General features: G+C 36.5%; 1 protein-coding gene across 1 annotated transcript in view; it reads right to left on the bottom strand.

The window, feature by feature from the left end:
• Positions 1-20,513, bottom strand: part of TEX11 (testis expressed 11) — a 358,382-nt gene that overhangs the window by 92,909 nt on the left and 244,960 nt on the right. The window contains exon 17 of the mRNA XM_007470148.1: positions 9,382-9,484. Within this exon, the coding sequence (XP_007470210.1) occupies positions 9,382-9,484 (103 nt within the window). The remainder of the gene's footprint in view (positions 1-9,381; positions 9,485-20,513) is intronic.

Raw genomic sequence — 20,513 nt, 5'->3', positions numbered from 1 at the left:
AATAGTGAAAAACTGAAACCATTTCCTCTACAATCAGGAACAAGACAAGGTTGTCCACTCTCACCATCATTAGGCAACATAGTTTTGGAAGTTTTAGCCACAGCAATCAAAGAAGAAAAAGAAATAAAAGGAATCCAAATGGGAAATGAAGAAGTAAAGCTGTCACTGTTTGCAGATGACATGATCCTATATATAGAGAATCCTAAAGATGCTACCAGAAAACTACTAGAGCTAATCAATGAATTTGGAAAAGTAGCAGGACACAAAATTAATTAATGCACAGAAATCACTTGCATTCCTATACACTAAAGATGAAAAATCTCAAAGAGAAATTAAGGAAAACACTCCCACTTACCACTGCAACAAAAAGAATAAAATACCTAGGAATAAACCTACCTAAGGAGACAACAGACCTGTAGGCAGAAAACTATAAGACACTGATGAAAGAAATTAAAGATGATACACACAGATGGAGAGATATACCATGTTCTTGCATTGGAAGAAAAAACACTGTGAAAATGACTGTACTACCCAAAGCAATGTACAGACTGAATGCAATTCCTATCCAACTACCAATGGCATTTTTTGTAACAAGAAGAATTTCACAATTTGTATGGAAACACAAAAGACCCCGAATAGCCAAAGCAATCTTGAGAAAGAAAAACAGAGCTAGAGGAATCAGGCTCTGGACTTCAGACTATACTACCAGGCTACAATAATCAAGACAGTATGGTACTGGCACAAAAACAGAAACATAGATGAATGGAACAGGATAGAAAGCCCAGAGATAAACCCATGTACATATGGTCACCTTATCTTTGATGAAGGAGGCAAGAACATACAATGGAGTAAAGACAGACTCTTCAATAAGTGGCACTGGGAAAACTGGACAGTACATGTAAAAGAATGAAATTCGAACACTCCCTAACACCATACACAAAAATAAACTCAAAATGGATTAAAGACCTAAATGTAAGGCCAGACACTATCAAACTCTTAGACGAAAACATAGGCAGAATACTCTATGACATAAATCACAGCAAGATCCTTTTTGACCCACCTCCTAGAGAAACGGAAATAAAAACAAAAATAAACAAATGGGACCTAATGCAACTTAAAATCTTTTGCATAGCAAAGGAAAACACAAACAAGACGGAAAGAGAACCCTCAGAATGGGAGGAAATGTTTGCAAATGAAGCAACTGACAAGGAATTAATCTCCAAAATATACAAGCAGCACATGCAGCTCAGTATAAAAAAAACACAAACAACCCAATCCACAAATGGGCAGAAGACCTAAATAGACATTTCTCCAAAGAAGATATACAGATTGCCAAAAAACACATGAAAGGATGCTCAACATCACTAATCATGAGAGAAATGCAAATCAAAACTACAATGAGATATCAGCTCACACCAGTCAGAATGGCCAGCATCAAAAAATCTACAAACAGTAAATGTTGGAGAGGGTGTGCGGAAAAGGGAACCCTCTTGCACTGTTGGTGGAAATGTAAATTGATACAGCCACTATGGAGAACAGTATGGAGGTCCCTTATAAAACTAAAAATAGAACTACCATATGAACCAGCAATCCCACTACTGGGCATATACCCTGAGAAAACCATAATTCTAAAAGAGACATGTACCAAAATGTTCATTGCAGCTCTATCTACAGTAGCCAGGACATGCAAGCAACTTAAGTGTCCACTGACAGATGAATGCATAAAGAAGATGTGGCGCATATATACAATGGAATATTACTCAGCCATAAAAAGAAACGAAATTGAGTTATTTGTAGTGAGGTGGACGGACCTAGAGTCTGTCATACAGAGTGAAATAAGTCAGAAAGAAAAACAAATACTGTATGCTAACACATATATATGGAATCTAAAAAAAAAAATGGTTCCAAAGATCCTAGGGGCAGGACAGGAATAAAGATGCAGATGTAGAGAATGGACTTGAGGACATGGGGATTGGGAAGGGTAAGCTGGGACACAGTGAGAGTGGCATGGACATATATACACTACCAAATGTAAAATAGATAGCTAGTGGGAAGCAGCCACATAGCACAGGAAGATAAGCTTGGTGCTTTCTGACCCCCAGAGGGGTGGGAAAGGGAGGGTGGGAGAGAGACGCAAGAGGGCGGAGATATGGGTATATATGTATATGTATAGCTGATTCATTTTGTTATAAAGCAGAAAGTAACACACCATTGTAAAGCAATTATACTCCAATAATGATGTAAAAAAAAAAAAAAGACAGGTAGAATGAATTAAAGAAAGCAATTTTAAACTATATGCTACCTACAAGAAACACACTTTAAATATAAAGCCAAAACTGGTTAAAAGAAAATGATGGGATAATATATACATAGTAGAGGTAATCAAAAGAAAGCTGGAGGGATTATGTTAATATCAGACAAAATAGACTTCAGAGCAAAGATTATTACCAGTGGTAGTAGGTTATTTCATGATGATAAAGGAATCAATTCATTATGAGGACATAATCCTAAATGTTTATGCATCCAATAACAAAATTTCAAAATACAAGAAGCAAAAACTGATAGAACTATCAGGAGTAATGAACAAATCCATAATTACTGTCCAAGATTTCAATAACTTCTCTCAAATAACTGACAGGAGAAGCAGACAGAAAATCAGCAAGGATATTTAACACTATTAATCAACTTGACCTGACTGACATTTATAGAACACTTGACCTTACACCAGCAAAATACACATTCCTCTCTGGTGCACATGGAACATTTACCAAGAAAGAGAATATTCTGAGCCATATAAAAAGCATCAACATATTTTAAAAGATTCAAGTCATACAAATGTATGATCTTACAGTAAAACAGAATTAAATTAAATTAATAAAAAAGTTATCTGGAAATCTGCAAATGTTTGGAAAATAAATAGCATACTTCTAAATAATCCATGGGTTTACAATGGAGTCAACGGTCATATTGAAAAGTGTTTTTAAATGAATTAAAATGAAAACACAATATATCAAAATTTGTGTATTGTCACTAAAGCAATACTTAGAAGGTAATTTATAGCATTAACTGTTTATGTTAAACCAGAATAAAGGTCTTAAATCAATGACATCAGCTTTCACCTTTGGAAACCAGAAAAGAAAGAGCAAATGAAACTCAAATTAAGTAGAAGAATGGAAATGAGAAAGATCAGAACATTAATAATTGAAATAGAAAACAGAAAAAAACAATAGAGAAAAATTAATGAAACCAAAAGCTGGTTCTTTGAGAGCAATAAAATTGATCAACTTGTAGCCATTCTGACAGGGAGAAAACGAGAGAAGACACAAATTACAAATATCAGGAATAATAAAGGTGACATCACTAAAGATTTTACAGATGTCAGAAGGATAATGGATGATATAATGAATGACTTTAGGCCAATAATTTCAACAACTTAGATGAAACAGACAAATTTCTTGAAAGACACAAACTACCAAAGCTCAGTTTGGAAATAATAGATAACCTGAAGAAACCTTTTCTCTATTAAAGAATTGAGTTTATAATTAAAAATCTTCTCATAAAGAAAACTCCAGCCCCAGATGGCTTCACTTGTGAACTCTAGCAAACATTTAACAAAGAAATAATACCAACTGAGCAACACAAATTCTTCTAGAAGATGGAAAAAGAGGGTGTATTTTCCAATTCATTCTATGTAGTAAGCATTACCCTAATTGCAAAACCAAAAACATTACAGGGAAACTAGAGACCAGTATCACTCATGGACACAGGTACAAATATTCTTAAACAAACTGTTAGCAAATCAAATCTAACATTATATTTAAAAAAAGAACACATCATGACTAAGTGGAGCTTATCCCAGGAATGCAGCATTGGTTTATCTGTTGAAAAATCAATGTAACTGACCATATTAACAAACTTAAAAAAAAAAAAATGATCATTTCATTTCCAAATGTTTTCTCCCATTTTGTGGATTGTCTTTTTGTTTTGTTTATGGTTTCCTTTGCTGGGCAAAAGCTTTTAAGTCTAATTAGGTCCCATTTGTTCATGTTTGGTTTTTACTTTCATTACTCTAGGAGGTGGATCAAAAAAGACATTACTGTGGGGCTTCCCTGGTTGCACAGTGGTTGAGAGTCCGCCTGCCAATGCAGGTGACACGGGTTCGTGCCCCGGTCCAGGAGGATCCCACATGCCACAGAGCGGCTGGGCCTGTGAGCCATGGCTGCTGGGCCTGTGCGTCCGGAGCCTGTGCTCCGCAACGGGAGAGGCCACAACAGTGAGAGGCCTGCGTACCGCAAAAAAACAAACAAACAAACAAACAGAAGAGATGTTACTGTGAGTTACGTCAACGAGTGTTCTGCCTATGTTTTACTCTAGGAGTTTTATAGTATCCAGCCTTGTATTTAGGTCTTTAATACATTTTGGGTTTATTTTTCTGTATGGTGCTACGGAGTGTTCTAATTTCATTCTTTTACATATAGCTGTCCAATTTTCCCAGCACCACTTACTGAAGAGATTGTCTTTTCTCCACTGTATATTCTTCCCTACTTTGTCATAGATTAGTTGACCATAGGTGTGTGGGTTTACCTCTGGACTTTCTATCCTGTTCCATTGATGTGTATTTCTGTTCTTGTGCCAGTACAAATTAATCTCTCCAAAATACACAAACAGCTCATGCAGGTCAATATCAAAACAACAACAACAACAAAAAAAAACAACCCTGTCAAAAAATGGGCAGAAGGGCTTCCCTGGTGGTGCAGTGGTTGAGAATCTACCTGCCGATGCAGGGGACACGGGTTCGTGCTCCGGTCTGGGAAGATCCCACATGCCGCAAAGCGGCTAGGCCTGTGAGCCATGGCTGCTGAGCCTGCACATCGGGAGCCTGTGCTCTGCAACGGGAGAGGCCACAACAGTGAGAGGCCCGCATACCACAAAAAAGAAAAAAAAAAGGCAGAAGATCTAAACAAACATTTCTCCAAAGAAGACATACAGATGGCTAAAAAGCACATGAAAAGATGCTCAACATCACTAATTATTAGAGAAATGCAAATCAAAACTACAGTGAGGTATCACCTCACACTGCCGTCAGAATGGCCATCATCAAAAAGTCTACAAACTATAAACGCTGGAGAGGGTATGGAGAAAAGGGAACACTATTAGACTCTTGGTGGGAATGTAAACTGGTACAGCCACTATGGAGGACAGTATGCAGGTTCCTTAAAAAACTAAAAATAGAGCTAACATATGATCCAGCAATCCCACTCCTGGGCATATATCTGGAGAAAACCGTAATTTGAAAAGATACATGCACCCCATTGTTCACTGCAGCACTATTTACAGTATCCAGGACATGGAAGCAACTAAATGTCCATCAACAGAGGAATGGATAAAGAAGATGTGGCATATGTATACAATGGAATATTACTCAGCCATAAAGAAGAATGAAACAATTCCATTGGCAGCAACATGGACGGACCTAGAGATTGTCATACTGAATGAAGTAAGTCAAAGACAAATATCATATGATATCGCTTATATGAGGAATCTAAAAAAAAGATTACAAATGAACTTATCTACAAAACCAAAATAGAGTTAAAGATGTAGAAAACAAACTTATGGTTCGGGAGTGGGGGGGACGGGTAAATTGGAAGACTGGGATTGACATACACACACTACTATATATAAAATAGATAACTAGTAAGGACCTGCTGTATAGCACAGGGAACTCTACTCAATACTCTGTTATGGCCTATATGGGAAAAGAATCTAAAAAAGAGTAGATATATGTATAGGTATAACAGGTTCACTCTGCTGTACACCTGAAGCTAACACAACATTGTAAATCAACTGTACTCCAAAAATATTTTTAAAAAGTTGATCATTTCAATAGATGTAGAAAAATCATATGACGAAATTCAACATCCACTCCTGATTAAAAACTCCCTGGAAACTGGAAACAGGAAACAGAAGTGAACTTCCTCAACCTGATAAAAGGTATCTATGAAAAACCTCTAGCTAACATCATACTTAATAATTAAAAACTGGATGCTTTCCCTCTAAAATCAGGAAAAAATCAAGGATGTCTGCTTTTTACCAATTTTACTGGAGATTCTAACAAGTACAATAAAGTATGAAAAACTGTACCCAGATTGGACAGGAAGTAGTAAAATTGTCTTTATTCACAGACAACATAATCATCTACAAGAAAGCCACTGGAACTAGTAAGTGAGTTTAGCAACTCTGTAGGATACAAGATCAATATACAAAAGTCAATTCTATTTCTACATACTTGCAATGAACAGTCAGAAACTGAAGGATTTTTAAAAATGCCATCTGAATAGCATAAAATATGGTATACTTAGCGATAAATCTGACAAAAGGTGCACAAGACCTTATATGTTGAAAGACAGAAAAGACTGCTGAGAGAAATTAAAGACCTAAATATAACTTGTTCACAGATTGGAAGATGTCAATTCTTGCCAAACTAATCTACAGAGTCAGTGTAATCCCAATCAATATTTACCTTTGTAGAAACTGAAAAACTTATTTAAAATTTAAAATTCACAGAGATATACAAAGGACTTAGAATAGCCCAAACAATTTAAAAGAGAAGAATAAAGTTGGAGGACTAACACTACATGATTTCAAATTTACTACATAGCTACATTAATCAAGACAATGTGGGAATGGGGTAAAGAGGAGTAGTTCAGTGGAACAGAATGAAGAGTCCAGAAGAGACCCATGCACATATGACAACTGATTTTCATTAAAGGCACAAAGGCAATCAGTTGGGAAAGGACAGAATTTTTAAATAAATGAAGCTGGAATGATTAGGTAACCATGTGCCAAAAAAATGAACTTCAATCCATACCTTAAATCAAATATAAAAAATTAATGCAAAATGGATCACAGAACTAACCACAAACTTAAACCTAAAACTGTAAAATTTCTTGAAGAAAACACAGGGAAAATTTTTTGTTACCGTGGATTAGGTAAAGATTTCTTAGATAAAATACCAAAAAAACAATCCATAAAAGAAGATAAATTAGACTTCATCATCTTGTCATGAAATGCACTGATAAGAAAATAAAAGAAAAATTTGTAAAACACATATCTGATAAATAACTTGTGTCTAGAATATATAAAGAACTTCGAAACTCAATAAGAACACAAAGTTTCTTATAGAAAACTGGGCAAAAGATTTGTACAAACACTCCACCAAAGAAGATATATGGATGTCAAATATTGGACACTATGGAAATGCTAATTATAATCACAGTACTATATCTCTACCTCATTATTAGAATGGCTAAAGAAATTTTTCAGTGGACAATTCCAAGTGCTGGTGAGGCTGTAGATCAACTGGAACTTTCATACATAGCTAGTTAGAACATAAAACTGTACAGCCACTTTAGAAAAGAGTTTGGCAGTTTCTAACAAAGTTAAACATAGACTTACAACCCAGCAAACCCATTCCTCGATATTTACCCTAGAGAAGTGAAATATTGTCATCACACAAAATCTGTAAACAGATGTTTATAGCACCTTTATTTATAATCACCCAAACCGGAAACCATCCAAATATCCTTCAACTGGTAAATGTATAAATTTTGGTACATCCATACTTACAAAATACTACTTAGCAATAAAAAAGAACAAACTATGGGAACACACAACAGTATGAATGAGTTTCAAATGTATTATGCTAAGTGAAAGAAGGCTCAAAAAGCTTCATACTATATGATTCCATTTATATGACATTCTGGAAAAGGCAAAATTATAGGGACAGAAATGATATTAGTAGGAATCAGGGCTGGAAGTGGTGGGAAGGAGTGACAACAAAGGGGCCTGAGTTAATTTTTTGTTCTGTATCTTGATTGTGGTGCTGGCTACATGACTGTAAGCAATTGTCAAAACTCATAGAATTACTAATATAAATAAACCTTATAAAATCATACACTAGGCAAGAGTAAATTTTATTGTATGTATTTTCAATAAACATGACTAAAAGTGGACACAGATTACTGGGGAAGAAATGAAAATACTGAGCTAATGCTATGCTTAAAAAGTAAAATACGGCTTCCCTGGTGGCGCAGTGGTTGAGAGTCCGCCTGCCGATGCAGGGGACATGGGTTTGTGCCCCGGTCCGGGAGGATCCCACATGCCACGGAGTGGCTGGGCCCGTGAGCCATGGCCGCTGAGCCTGCGCGTCCGGAGCCTGTGCTCCACAACGGGAGAGGCCACAGCAGTGAGAGGCCCACGTACCGCCAAAAAAAAAAAAAAAAGGTAAAATAATTTTATTTTAATAGAATGTTAAAAGGAAAGCTTTAATAGGAAATCTGGTTGTGTGGGTTTTTTTTTTTTTTTGCCATTTCTACTGGCAAAAGTTTCAAGTTTTTCTATACTTCAGCATAATATATCAAGAAAAACAAATGCCCAGAAGTCTCTAGTGAAAACCCTGATGATGGACATAACAGCAATATTAACCTTGATAAAGAGCTGATTCCAATTTGTTAGTCCTTAATTAATATACAGATATACTTTACTACCGTGGAACATTTCTTTTTCAAAGCAGAATAAATCATCTTTCTTTTTCTTACAGAGTATCAGACTCCACTGTACATTTAGTAGGTATTTACAAATAGTTGCTTAATTGAACTAGTATAAATTCTGTTTGAACCCATTAACTCAAGCTTCTTAATTTCTCTACTTGTGCCCTTCACAAAGGGCAACCAGTCTGAAGCTCAAACTGCTCCAGGATTTGCTCAGCTACCCAGAGCTGAGCAGGAATAATATCACAGCACAGGTAAATCTGTGACCAAGTCAAGATACACGTGTGTGCAGACAACTAGCTAGGAAACTACGCTTAACTTAATGGAAAGGACAAAGCACTAATGGGATAAGGTTCATGTGAGCAACTGTACCACTGTCAACCCTGTGGAGAGAAACTACATTTCAGGGCCAGATCTCTCACTGATAACTTCCCAAATAAGTACAATCAAAAGGTATCCTGGAGACTTCTATTCTCTAATGACAATTCTTAAATGACTGCATTATAATTTCTCCCTGCTCTCACAGTTTTTTAAAGTTAATTTTTAATAGGCTGGTTCAAATGACAAAGTACAAAAAAGTATACAGAAACAAGACTTTCCCCCAATTCTTGCCCCACATCTGCCTAGTTCCTACTTCAATAGGCAAACCCTGTTCTTTTATTTTTATGCAACCTTCCATAGTTTCTCTTTGTATGGTTGTATCATCTTTACATAGGAAAGCTAGCATATATATTCAACTCCATTGTCTTAAAAGCTATTTTTCTCTATTACGGCCAAAGAGAATTATTCTTTGTGTTAACAGTCAAATATAACTCATAAATAACATTTATACCTCTGTCAGAGTTGCCCTCTAGGACTGCAATCTTGAATACATAAAATTTAGTGAAAATATTTGTAGGATCACGTCGTTCAGCTTCTGTAACTGCCTCTTTAGCCTGAAAAAAGAAATATTGGGTTTCTTTTACAAAGCATATGAGGAAGACTTTACCATATTTTACTAATACTGTTAACATAGTCACAATGGCTGAGGGATACTCATAATGAAAAGACATGAATCTGAGAAAAATCTTTGAAGAACTGTTCTATTAAAATGCTATGGAAATACTGAACTCTGCTTCTGAAAATAGGGCACATTATATATGTCAAACCAACCCTCCTACTGAAAACAACGAAAAATGTTGGATAACGTTTTTTTTTAATTCCAAAAGCAAGTGACTAGTAAAGCAATTACCAAGCAATATCTAAGGAAAAGTGAGGTCCCAGAGAAGTAAATGGAGAATTAAAGCTACTTTTTTTTTTCCTGGTGGGCATTTGTAAACCTAGGCAAATGTTAACTTTAGTTTTAATGTACCTTACTAGGTCAGGAAAATAGACATCAAGGCTCAAGGGATCACACTCTTAGGCTAAGGCAAAACCAGAAGTAAACCCACTTGCATCCACATCCTCAGGGGACTGCAATGAAAGACAGATACCTTGGTTCTGAGAAGAATCCAACAAAATGGGGTACGGAAAACCAGTCCCTAAGGTGTAATACAGACTTTCTCATGTATTTACAGCCCCAAATTACATTATATGGGAGGCCAAAAGATGTCATGCTATGAATTTAGTTTTCATTGGTCCCAAACATAGGAAGAAGCAAATGTAAATCCTCTCTGGGGGAAGACACCTTCATCTTAGGCTTCAAAATATTTCCACAAATAATTTTTCAAGAATCTTGAGTAGAAATATAAAAAAATCAAGCACAGTAGGAAACAAGACACCATAAATGAGAATCAGCAGAAACAGATTCTCAGGATGTAAATAAAATAAGTATCAAAAACTGCCTATAAAACATCTGTTTTCAAAGTTTAAGGAAATAAAAGATATGCTCAAAAAGTATATAACTAGGCTTATATTCAATAATACATATTGATACAGTTACAGCGGTTGTTTCCAGCTGGTATCCATTCTGACTGATTATTGCCCAAGCCATACCAGTTGTTAAACACTTTGCACATCACACAAGTTTATAAGAAACAGAAACTATAAAATGTGACCTTGCTGATTTGGGCAAAAAGAACTACTTGAAATGAAAGATACAATAACCCAAATGGCAACATAATGGATAGGCTTATTAATAGCAATTTATAAGCAGATGAAGAGAAAATTAGTGAACTGAAAGATAAGACATAATAAATATGCAGCTAAAGTGCAGCAGAGAGAGACTACAAACATGGTGGACAGTTAAGTAAGGATTCTATTCTTTTAGGACAATCATTAAAAGAATAGAAACAGTAATTAATTTCTATACTAGTAGAAGGGGGAAACCAGGAAGTACAAAAAAATGAGGATAGTCTTTTTAAAACAATTGGTGCTGGAAAAACTGGACATCCACATGCAAAAAAGAAAAAAAATCTGAGCACAGACCTTAAACCTTTCACAAAAATTAATTCAAAAACAATCGTAAATCTAAATGTAAGACCTCAAACTACAGAACTCTTAGAGGTAACATAGGAGAAAACTACGTGACATTTGGTTTACTGATGACTTTTTAAACAACACTGAAAGCACAATTCATGAAAGAAAAAAGAAGCTGGACTTCATTAAAATTAGAAACTTCTGCTCTGTGAAAGACACTGTTAAGAGAATGAAAAGGCAAGCCACACAATGGGAGAAAACATTTGCAAAACACATATATGATAAAGGAATTAGGACACACCATTATAAAAATAAATCAAAAAGGAAAAAAGCAAGAGAGGAAGAAAGGAACTAAAAACTCAATTAACAAGATGGGAATAGTAAGCACTTAACTATCAATATTTAAATGTAAATGAACTAAACTATCCAATCAAAGACACAGAGTGGCTGAATGGATAAAAAACAAACAAAAACAAGATCCAACAATGTGCTATCTACAAGAGACTAACTTTAGCTTTAAGGACACACATAAGCTGAAAGTGAAGGGATAGAAAAAGATATTCCATGCAAATGGTAACAAAAAGAGAGCAACAGTGGCTATAATTATCAGACAAAATATAGACTTTACTCAAAATCAGTCACAAGAGACAAAGAAGGACACCATATAGTGACAAAGGGGTCAATTCATCAAGAGGATATAACGACTGTATATACATACACATTCAACACTAGAGCAACTAAATATTTAAAGCAAACATTAACTGAACTCAAGGGAGTAATAGAAATAAATAACATTAGGGAACATTTCAAAACCCACTTTCAACAATACATAGGTATCCAAACAGAAAATTAATCAATAGTGGACCTAACACTATAGACAAAATTGACCTAATAGACACATACAAAACACTCCATTCAACAGCACCACAATATATATTCCTCTCACATACACATGGAACATATTCTAGGATAAATCATATGTTGGGCCAGAAAGCAAGCCTTAACAAATTTAAGAAGATTGTAATCATATCAAGTATCTTTTCCCACTGCAATGGCATGAAACTAGAAAAAAATAACATGAAGAAAAATGAAAAATTTACAAATGCATGGAAATTAAACAACACACTCCTGAATAATCAATGGATCAAAGAAGAAATCAAAAGGCAAATTAGAAAGTATTTTGAGAACAAAAACAACAAAGAAAACATATCAAAACTTAGGGAATGCAGCAAAGATAGTTCTAAGAAGGAAGTTTATAGCAATAAATGCCTACATTAAGAAAAGATCTCAAATACACAATCTAACTTTACTTCTCAAGGAACTATAAAGAAAAAACTAAGCCCAAATTTAGCAGGAGGGAATTAAAGATTAGAGCAGAAATAAATGAAATAAAGACTAGAAAGATAATAGAAAAAAATTAATGAAACTAAGTTAAACAGACAACCCACTAAGACTGAATCAGGAAGAAACAGAAAATCAAAACACACCAATAATGAGTAAGGAGACTGAATCAGTAATCAAAAACGGCCCAACAAAGAAAATACCAGGACCAGATGGTTTTAGTAGTGATTTATATCAAACATTTGAAGAAGAATTAATGCCAATCTTTCTCAAACTCTTCCAACTGAAGAGGGAACACTCCAAAACTCATATCACAAGGCCAGCATTACCCTGATACCAAAGTCAGATAAAAATACCACAAGAAAAAAGCAACAGGCCAATATCCCTGATGAATATAGATGCAAATATTCTCAACAAAATACTAGCAAACAGAATTCAACAGCCCATTAAAAAGATCATACACCATGATCAAATGGAATTTATTCCTCAGATGCAAGGATGGTTCAACATACACAAATCAATAAAAATAATGCATTACAGTAACAGAATGAAAGATAAAAATACTATGATTCTCTCAATAGATACAGATAAAGCATTTGACAAAATTCTCAACACTCTTTCATAATAAAAGCTCTCAAAAAACTGGGTATAAAAGGAACATATCTCAAAATAACGAAGGCCATATGACAAAAAAACAGCTAACAACATACTCAGTGGTGAAATGTGAAAGGTTTTCCTCTAAACTCAGGAACAAGGCAAGGATGTTCATTCTCACGACTTCTGTTCAACACAGTACTTTTTTCTAGACCTAAGTAATTCATTTTTAAACTTTTTTTTTTTTTTGCGGTACGCGGGCCTCTCACTGTTGTGGCCTCTCCCGTTGCGGAGCATAGGCTCCAGATGCACAGCCTCAGCGGCCATGGCTCACGGGCCTAGCTGCTCCGCAGCATGTGGGATCTTCCTGGACCGGGGCACGAACCCGAGTCCCCTGCATCGGCAGGTGGACTCTCAACCACTGTGCCACCAGGGAAGCCCTAAACTTTATTTTTAAGTTCTTTTTATTCAATTTAATTTTTATTTTATATTGGGGTATAGTTGATTTACAATGTGTTGTTAGTTTCAGGTGTACAGCAAAGTGGTTCAATTATACATATATCCATTCTTCTTCAGAGTCTTTTTCCATATAGATGATTAGAGAATACTGAGTAGAGTTCCCTGTGCTATATAGTAGGTCCTTGTTGATTATCTATTTTATATATAGTAGCGTGCATATGTCAATCCCAAACTCCTAATTTATACCTCCCCCCACCTTTCCCCTTTGATAACCGTAAGTTTGTTTTCAAAGTCTGTGAGTTGGTTTCTGTTTTGTAAATAAGTTCATTTGTATCATCTTTTTAGATTCCACATATAAGTGATCTCATATGATATTTGTCTTTCTCTGTCTTACTTCACTTAGTATGATCATCTCTAGGTCCATCCATGTTGCTGCATTATGGATGGCATTATTTCACTCTTTTTTATGGCTGAGTAATACTCCACTGTACATATGTACAACATCGTCTTTATCCATTCCTCTGTCAATGGACATTTAGGTTCTTTCCATGTCTTGGCTGTTGTAAATAGTTCTGCAATCAATATTGGGGTGCATGTATCTTTTCAAATTATGGTTTTATCCAGATATATGCCCAGGAGTGGGACTGCTAGATCATATGGTAGTTCTATTTTTAGTTTTTTAAGAAAACTCCATACTCTTCTCCATAGTGGTTGTATCAATTTATATTCCCACCAAGAATGTATGAGTGTTCCCTTTTTTCCACACTGTCTCCAGCATTTATTGTTTGTGGCTTTTTTTTTTTTTTTTTTTTTGCAGTATGTGGGCCTCTCACTGCTGTGGCCTCTCCCGTCGCGGAGCACAGGCTCCAGACGTGCAGGCCCAGCGGCCATGGCTCACAGGCCTAGCTTCTCCGTGGCATGTGGGATCCTCCCCAACCGGGGCACAAACCCGTGTCCCCTGCACCGGCAGGCGGACTCCCAACCACTGCGCCACCAGGGAAGCTCATGTTTGTGGCTTTTTGATGATGGCCATTCTGACAGGTGTGAGGAGATACCTCACTGTACTTCTGATTTGCATTTCTCTAATAATCAGTGATGTTAAGCATCTTTTCATGTGCTTTTTGGCCATCTGTATGTCTGCTCTGGAGACATGTCTATTTAGGTCTTCAGCCCCTTTTTTGATTGGGTTGTCTGGTTTTTTTTGTTATTGAGCTCCATGAGCTATTTGTACATTTTGGAGATTAATCCCCTGTTGGTCACTTTGTTTGCAAATATTTTCTCCCATTCTGTGGTTGTCCTTTCGTTTTGTTGATGGTTTCCTTTACTGTGCAAAAGTTTTAAGTTTAATTAGGTCCCGTTTATTTTTGTTTTTATTTTCATTACTCTAGGGGTGGATCCAAAAAGATATTGCTGCAATTTATGTCAAAGAGTGTTCTGCCTATGTTTTCCTCTAAGTTTTATAGTACCTGCTCTTACATTTAGATCGTTACAGTAAGTCCCCTACACATGAACAAGTTCCATTGCAAGAACGTGTTCCTAAGTCCAATTTGTTTCTAAGTCCAACAAAGTTAGCCTAGGTACCAAACTAACAAAATCGGCTAGATAGTACTGTACTGTAATAGACTTATAATACTTTTCACACAAATAATACATAAAGAGAAGCAAACACAAAAAATAAAACATTTTAATCTTATAGTACAGTACCCTGAAAAGTACAGTAAGTAGTACACTACAACAGCTGGCATACAGGGGCTGGCATCAAGTGAACAGGCAAAAAGAGTTACTGACTGGAGGAGGGAGGGGAGGTGGGAGATGGTATAGCTGAAGGATCATCAGCCATAGGTGACGGAGGGCAAGCTGCAATTTCACTCATGCCTGACGATGGCACAGGTTCTGGTTCCTTGCTGGATCCAATTCTATCTACTCTCTTGAAAAAAACAATCCAGTGATGTCTGGGTAGTAGCTCTTTTCTTCTCGTCATATATGACATGGTAGCACTGGATGGCATTCTGAATGGCTGCTGCAACCTTTGGGTATTGCTCTATGTTCGGGTCCTGTGCCTCAAAAACTAACAGTACCTCCTCATATAAAGAAAACCCCCTTGCCATTTCCTGCATCATGAATTTCTTTGGTTCTTCAGTTACTTTTTCTTCCTCTTGTCTCTCCTCGTTCTTTCTCTGGGCCTCCAATTCCATTAGGTCTTCATTAGTAAGCTCCTCATGTTGCACAGCAAGGAGTTCAGTGAAGCTGTCCTCTTGCAGATCTAGCTCCAGCTTCTTGCTGAGGGTCACGAAGTTGCTGAAGACCTCTTTGGACTCCTCATCCACATTCTCAAATCCACAAAAATCGTGAACAAACTGCGGCCAAAGGTTCTTCCAAACCCCATTCATGGTGACGGCCGTAACCTTACGCCAAGAAAAGTCAATGTTTTTTATGGCCTTACAGATGTTATAGTCCTTCCAAAATTGTCACAAGGTTGTTCCTGATTGATCACTAAGCTTTACTGTCTGATGAAAAGTGTGACGTAAATGATATTTCTTGAAAGTTGCTATAACTCCCTGGTCCAAAAGTTGGATGAGCAATGTACTCAATAGCATTCAGTGGCAGATGCACTACTCTGACGTTGGGATGAAAGTCATCCATGAATGGGGAGTGGCCTGGAGCACTGTCGAGCAGCAAAAGAATGTTGAATGGGACGTCTTTCTCCAAGCAATATTTCTCTACCTCCAGGATAAAGTGGTGGAAAAACCAGTCCTGGAAAATGGCCTGTGTAATCCAGGCTTTGGGGTTACTCTTCCACACAACAGGAAGAGAGCCCTTGGCTATGTTTTTAAGGGCTCCTGGGTTCTCTGAATGATAAACTAAGGAAGGCTTCAGCTTCAGATCATCAGAAGCCTTGCCAACAAACAGAGTTAGCCTACCCTTTGCTGCTTTATAGCCGGGCATCAACTTTTCCTTCTTACTGATGTAACTTTGGTCTGGCATCCTCTTCCAGTACAGTCTTATCTCATCCACATTGAAACCCTGCTCAGGTAAATACGTGCCTTCATCAATAATTTCTCAAAGCATTTCAGGAAATTCGCAGGCAGCTACCATATCTGCACTCACTGCCTCGCCACTTACTTTTATGTCGTGCAGGTTGGCTCTAGCCTTGCACCGATGAAACCACCCATGGCTGGCGTTAAAAGATGCTCCCTCTGATTCTTCGCCATGTTTCTTTTAGGTTTCTCTTGAAGGCTTTTAGCTTTCTCTTGAATCAGCATTAAGCTGAACGGGACTCAACGCTGATGCTGATCCCGCATCCACAAACTGAAAAGTTTCTTCATCTCCTCCACCACTTTTACACATTTCTTCAATATTACTGCCGACATCATCGGCACAGCAGACTTCACATGTTCCATGATCTTGTCCTTGTTCTTTAGAATTGTGCCGAAGGTTGAATGACTCATGTTATAAGAATGAGCAACGTCTACCATCTTTTTGCCTCGCTCCACTCTCTCAATTGTTTTCACTTTTGTTTCCATCGTTATTGCTTGGCACTTCTTAGCAGTATCAGCTACATCACTGCTGCTTTTACACTTGCTTCCAGACATCCTGGGCTTGAAATAAAGATACTGTACTACTGTACTCTATATAGTACAGTAGAGTACACAAAAGCACAACTTGTAGAGGATACACACATGTGACAATGTATGCCAGACACGTGAACTAACAATGTGACTGGACATGCAAATGCATGTTCGCATCTTTGAAAGTTGGCAACTTGAAGGTTCATATGTAGGGGACTTACTGTAATCTATTCTGAATTTATTTTTGTGTGTGGTGTTAGAGAATGTTCTAATTTCATTCTTTTCCATGTAGCTGTACAGTTTTCCCAGCACCACTTATTGAAGGGATTGTCTTTTCTCCATTGTATATTCTTGCCTCCTTTGCCATAGTTTAGGTGACCATAGGTGGGCGGGTTTATTTATGGGCTTTCTATCCTGTTCCATTGATCTATATTTCTATTTTTGTGCCAGTACCATATTGTCTTGATTATTGTAGCTTTGTAGTATAGTCTGAAGTCAGGGAGCCTAATTCCTCCAGCTCCGTTTTTCTTTCTCAAGATTGCTTTGGCTATTCAGGGTCTTTTGTGTTTCCATACAAATTGTAAAATTCTTTTGTTCTAGTTCTGGTAAAAAGGCCACTGGTAATTTGATAGGGATTGCATTGAATCTGTAGATTGCTTTGGGTAGTATACTCATTTTCACAATGTTGATTCTTCCAATCCAAGAACATGGTATATCTTTCCATCTGGTTCTGCCATCTTTGATTTTTTTTATCAGTCAGTGTCTTATAGTTTTCAGAGTACAGGTCTTTTGCCTCCTTAGGTACATTTATTCCTAGGTATTTTATTCTTTTTGTTGTGATGGTAAATGGGATTGTTTCCTTAATGTCTCTTTCTGAACTTTCGTTGTTAGTGTGGTGTATCACACTGATTTGCAGATATTGAAAAATCCTTGCATCCCTGGAATAAATCTCACTTGATCGGAGTGTATGATCCTTTTAATGTATTGTTGGATTCAGTTTGCTAGTATTTTCTTGAGTATTTTTGCATCTATGTTCATCAGTGATATTGGCCTATAATTTTCTTTTTTTGTGGTATCTTTGTCTGGTTTTGGTATTAGGATGATGGTGGCCTCAGAGAAAGAGTTTGGGAGTGTTCCTTCCTCTGCAATTTTTTGGAATAATTTCAGAAGGTTAGGTGTTAACTTTTCTCTAAATGTTGAATAGAATTCACCTGTGAAGCCATATGGTCCTGGACTTTTGTTTGTTGTAAGTTTTAAAATCACAGTTTCAATTTCAGTACTTGTGACTGGTCTGTTCATATTTTCTGTTTCTTCCGGGTTCAGTCTGGGAAGATTGTCCCTTTCTTAGAATTTTTCCATTTCTTCTAGGTTGTCCATTTTATTGGTGTATAGTTGCTTCTACTATTTGCTTATTATCCTTTGTGTTTCTGTGGTGTCAGTTGTAACTTCTCGTTTTTCACTTCTAATTTTATTGATTTGAGCCCTTTCCCATTGTTTCTTGATGAGTGTGGCTAAAGGTTTATCAATATTGTTTATCTTCTCAAAGAACCAGATTTTAGTTTCATTGATCTTTGCTACTGTTTTCTTCGTCCCTATTTCACTTCTTTCTGCTCTGATCTTTATGGTTTTTTTTCCTTCTACTAACTTTGGGTTTTGTTTGTTCTTCTTTGTCTCCTTGCTTTAGGTATAAGGTTAGGTTGTTTGAGATTTTTCTTATTTCCTGTGGTAAGACTATTGCTATAAACTTCTCTCCTAGAACTGCTTTTGCTGCATCCCAAAGATTTTGGATCATCATGTTTTCATTTTCACTTGTCTCTAGGTAATTTTTAAAATTTCCTCTTTGATTTCTTCAGTGATCCATTGGTTGCTCCATAACATGTTGTTTAGCTTCCATGTGTTTTTTTTACAGTTTTTTCTTGTAGTTGATTTCTAATCTCATAGCATTGTGCTCAGAAAAGATGCTTGATATGATTTCAATTTTCTTAAATTCACTGAGGTTTGTTTTGTGGCCCAGCATGTGATCTATCTTGGAGAATGTCCATGTGCACTTGAGAAGAACGTGTATTCTGCTGCTTTCGGATGGAATATTCTATAAATATGAATTAAGTCCCTCTGGTCTAATGTGTCATTTAAGGCTGGTGTTTCCTTATTGATTTTCTGTCTGGATGATCTGTTCACTGATATAAGTCTGGTGTTAATGTCCCCCACTATTATTGCATTACTGTTGATTTCTCCTTTTATGGATGTTAACATTTGCCTTATATATTGAGATGTTCCTATATTGGGTGCATATATATTTACAATTGTTATATCTTCTTCTTGGATTGATCTCTTGATCATTATGTAGTGTCCTTCTTTGTCTCCTGTAAAAGTCTTTATTTTAAACTCTATGTTGTCTTATATGAGCATTGCTACTCCAGCTTTCTTTTGATTTCCATTTCCATGGAATGACTTTTTCCATCCCCTCACTATCAGTCTGTATGTGTCCCTAGATCTGAAGTGGGTCTCTTGCAGACAGCATATATACAGATCTTGTTTTTGTATCCATTCAGCCAGTCTATGTCTTCGGTTGGAGCATTTAATCCATTTACATCTAAGGTAATTATCAATATGTATGTTCTTACTGCCATTTTATTAATTGTTCAGAATTTGTTTTTGTAGATATTTTTTCTCCTCCTCTTTTGTTCTGTTCTCTTCTGATTAGATGAGTATCTTTAGAGTTTTGTTTAGATTGCTATTTTTTTTGTGTATGTATCTACTGTATATTTTTGGTTTGTGGTTACCATGAGGTTTTGATATACCAGTATACACACACACACACACACACACAAATTGTTTTAAGTTGCTGGTCTCTTAATTTCAAATGCATTTCCAATATCCCTCCTCACAACTGCTGATTTTGATATCATATTTGTGTGCTGATGATTTCCTACCTTTACTGTATGTTTGTCTTTACCAGTGAGCTTTCCCTTTCATTTTTTTTTTTCTAGTTGTGCCACTTTCTTTTCTGCCTAGAGAAGTTCCTTTAGCATTTGCTGTAAAGCTGGTGTGGTGGTGTTGAATTCTCTTAGCTTTTGCTTGTCTATAAAGCTTTTGATGTCTCCATCATAAGTAAATGAGAGCACTGCAGGGTAGAGCATTCTTGGTTGTATGTTTGTCCCTTTCATCTCTTTAAATATATCATGCCACTCCCTTTTGGCCTGCAGAGTTTCTGCTGAAAAGTCAGCATATAACCATATGAGCATTCCCTTGTATGTTATTTGTTGCTTTTTCCCTTGTTGCTTTTAATATTTCCTATTTGTCTTTAATTTTTGTCAATTTGATTAATATGTGTCTTGGCATGTTCCTCCTTGGGTTTATCCCGTATGGGACTCTCTGTGCTTCCTGGACTTGAGTGTTTCCTTTCCCATGTTAGGGAAGTTTTCAGCTATTATCTCTTCAAATAGTTTCTCAGGCTCTTTCTCTCTCTCTTTTCCTTCTGGGACCCCTATAATGCGAATGTTGGTGTGTTTAGTGTTGCCCCAGAGGTCTCAGATTGTCCTCATTTCTTTTCATTTTTTAAAAATTCTGTTTCAAAGCAGTGATTTCCACAAATGTGTCTTCT

Source organism: Lipotes vexillifer, unplaced genomic scaffold (assembly GCF_000442215.2).
Source record: "Lipotes vexillifer unplaced genomic scaffold, Lipotes_vexillifer_v1.1 scaffold926, whole genome shotgun sequence".
Taxonomy (NCBI): Eukaryota; Metazoa; Chordata; class Mammalia; order Artiodactyla; family Lipotidae; genus Lipotes; species Lipotes vexillifer.
This window is presented reverse-complemented; position numbering and strand designations above follow the sequence as displayed.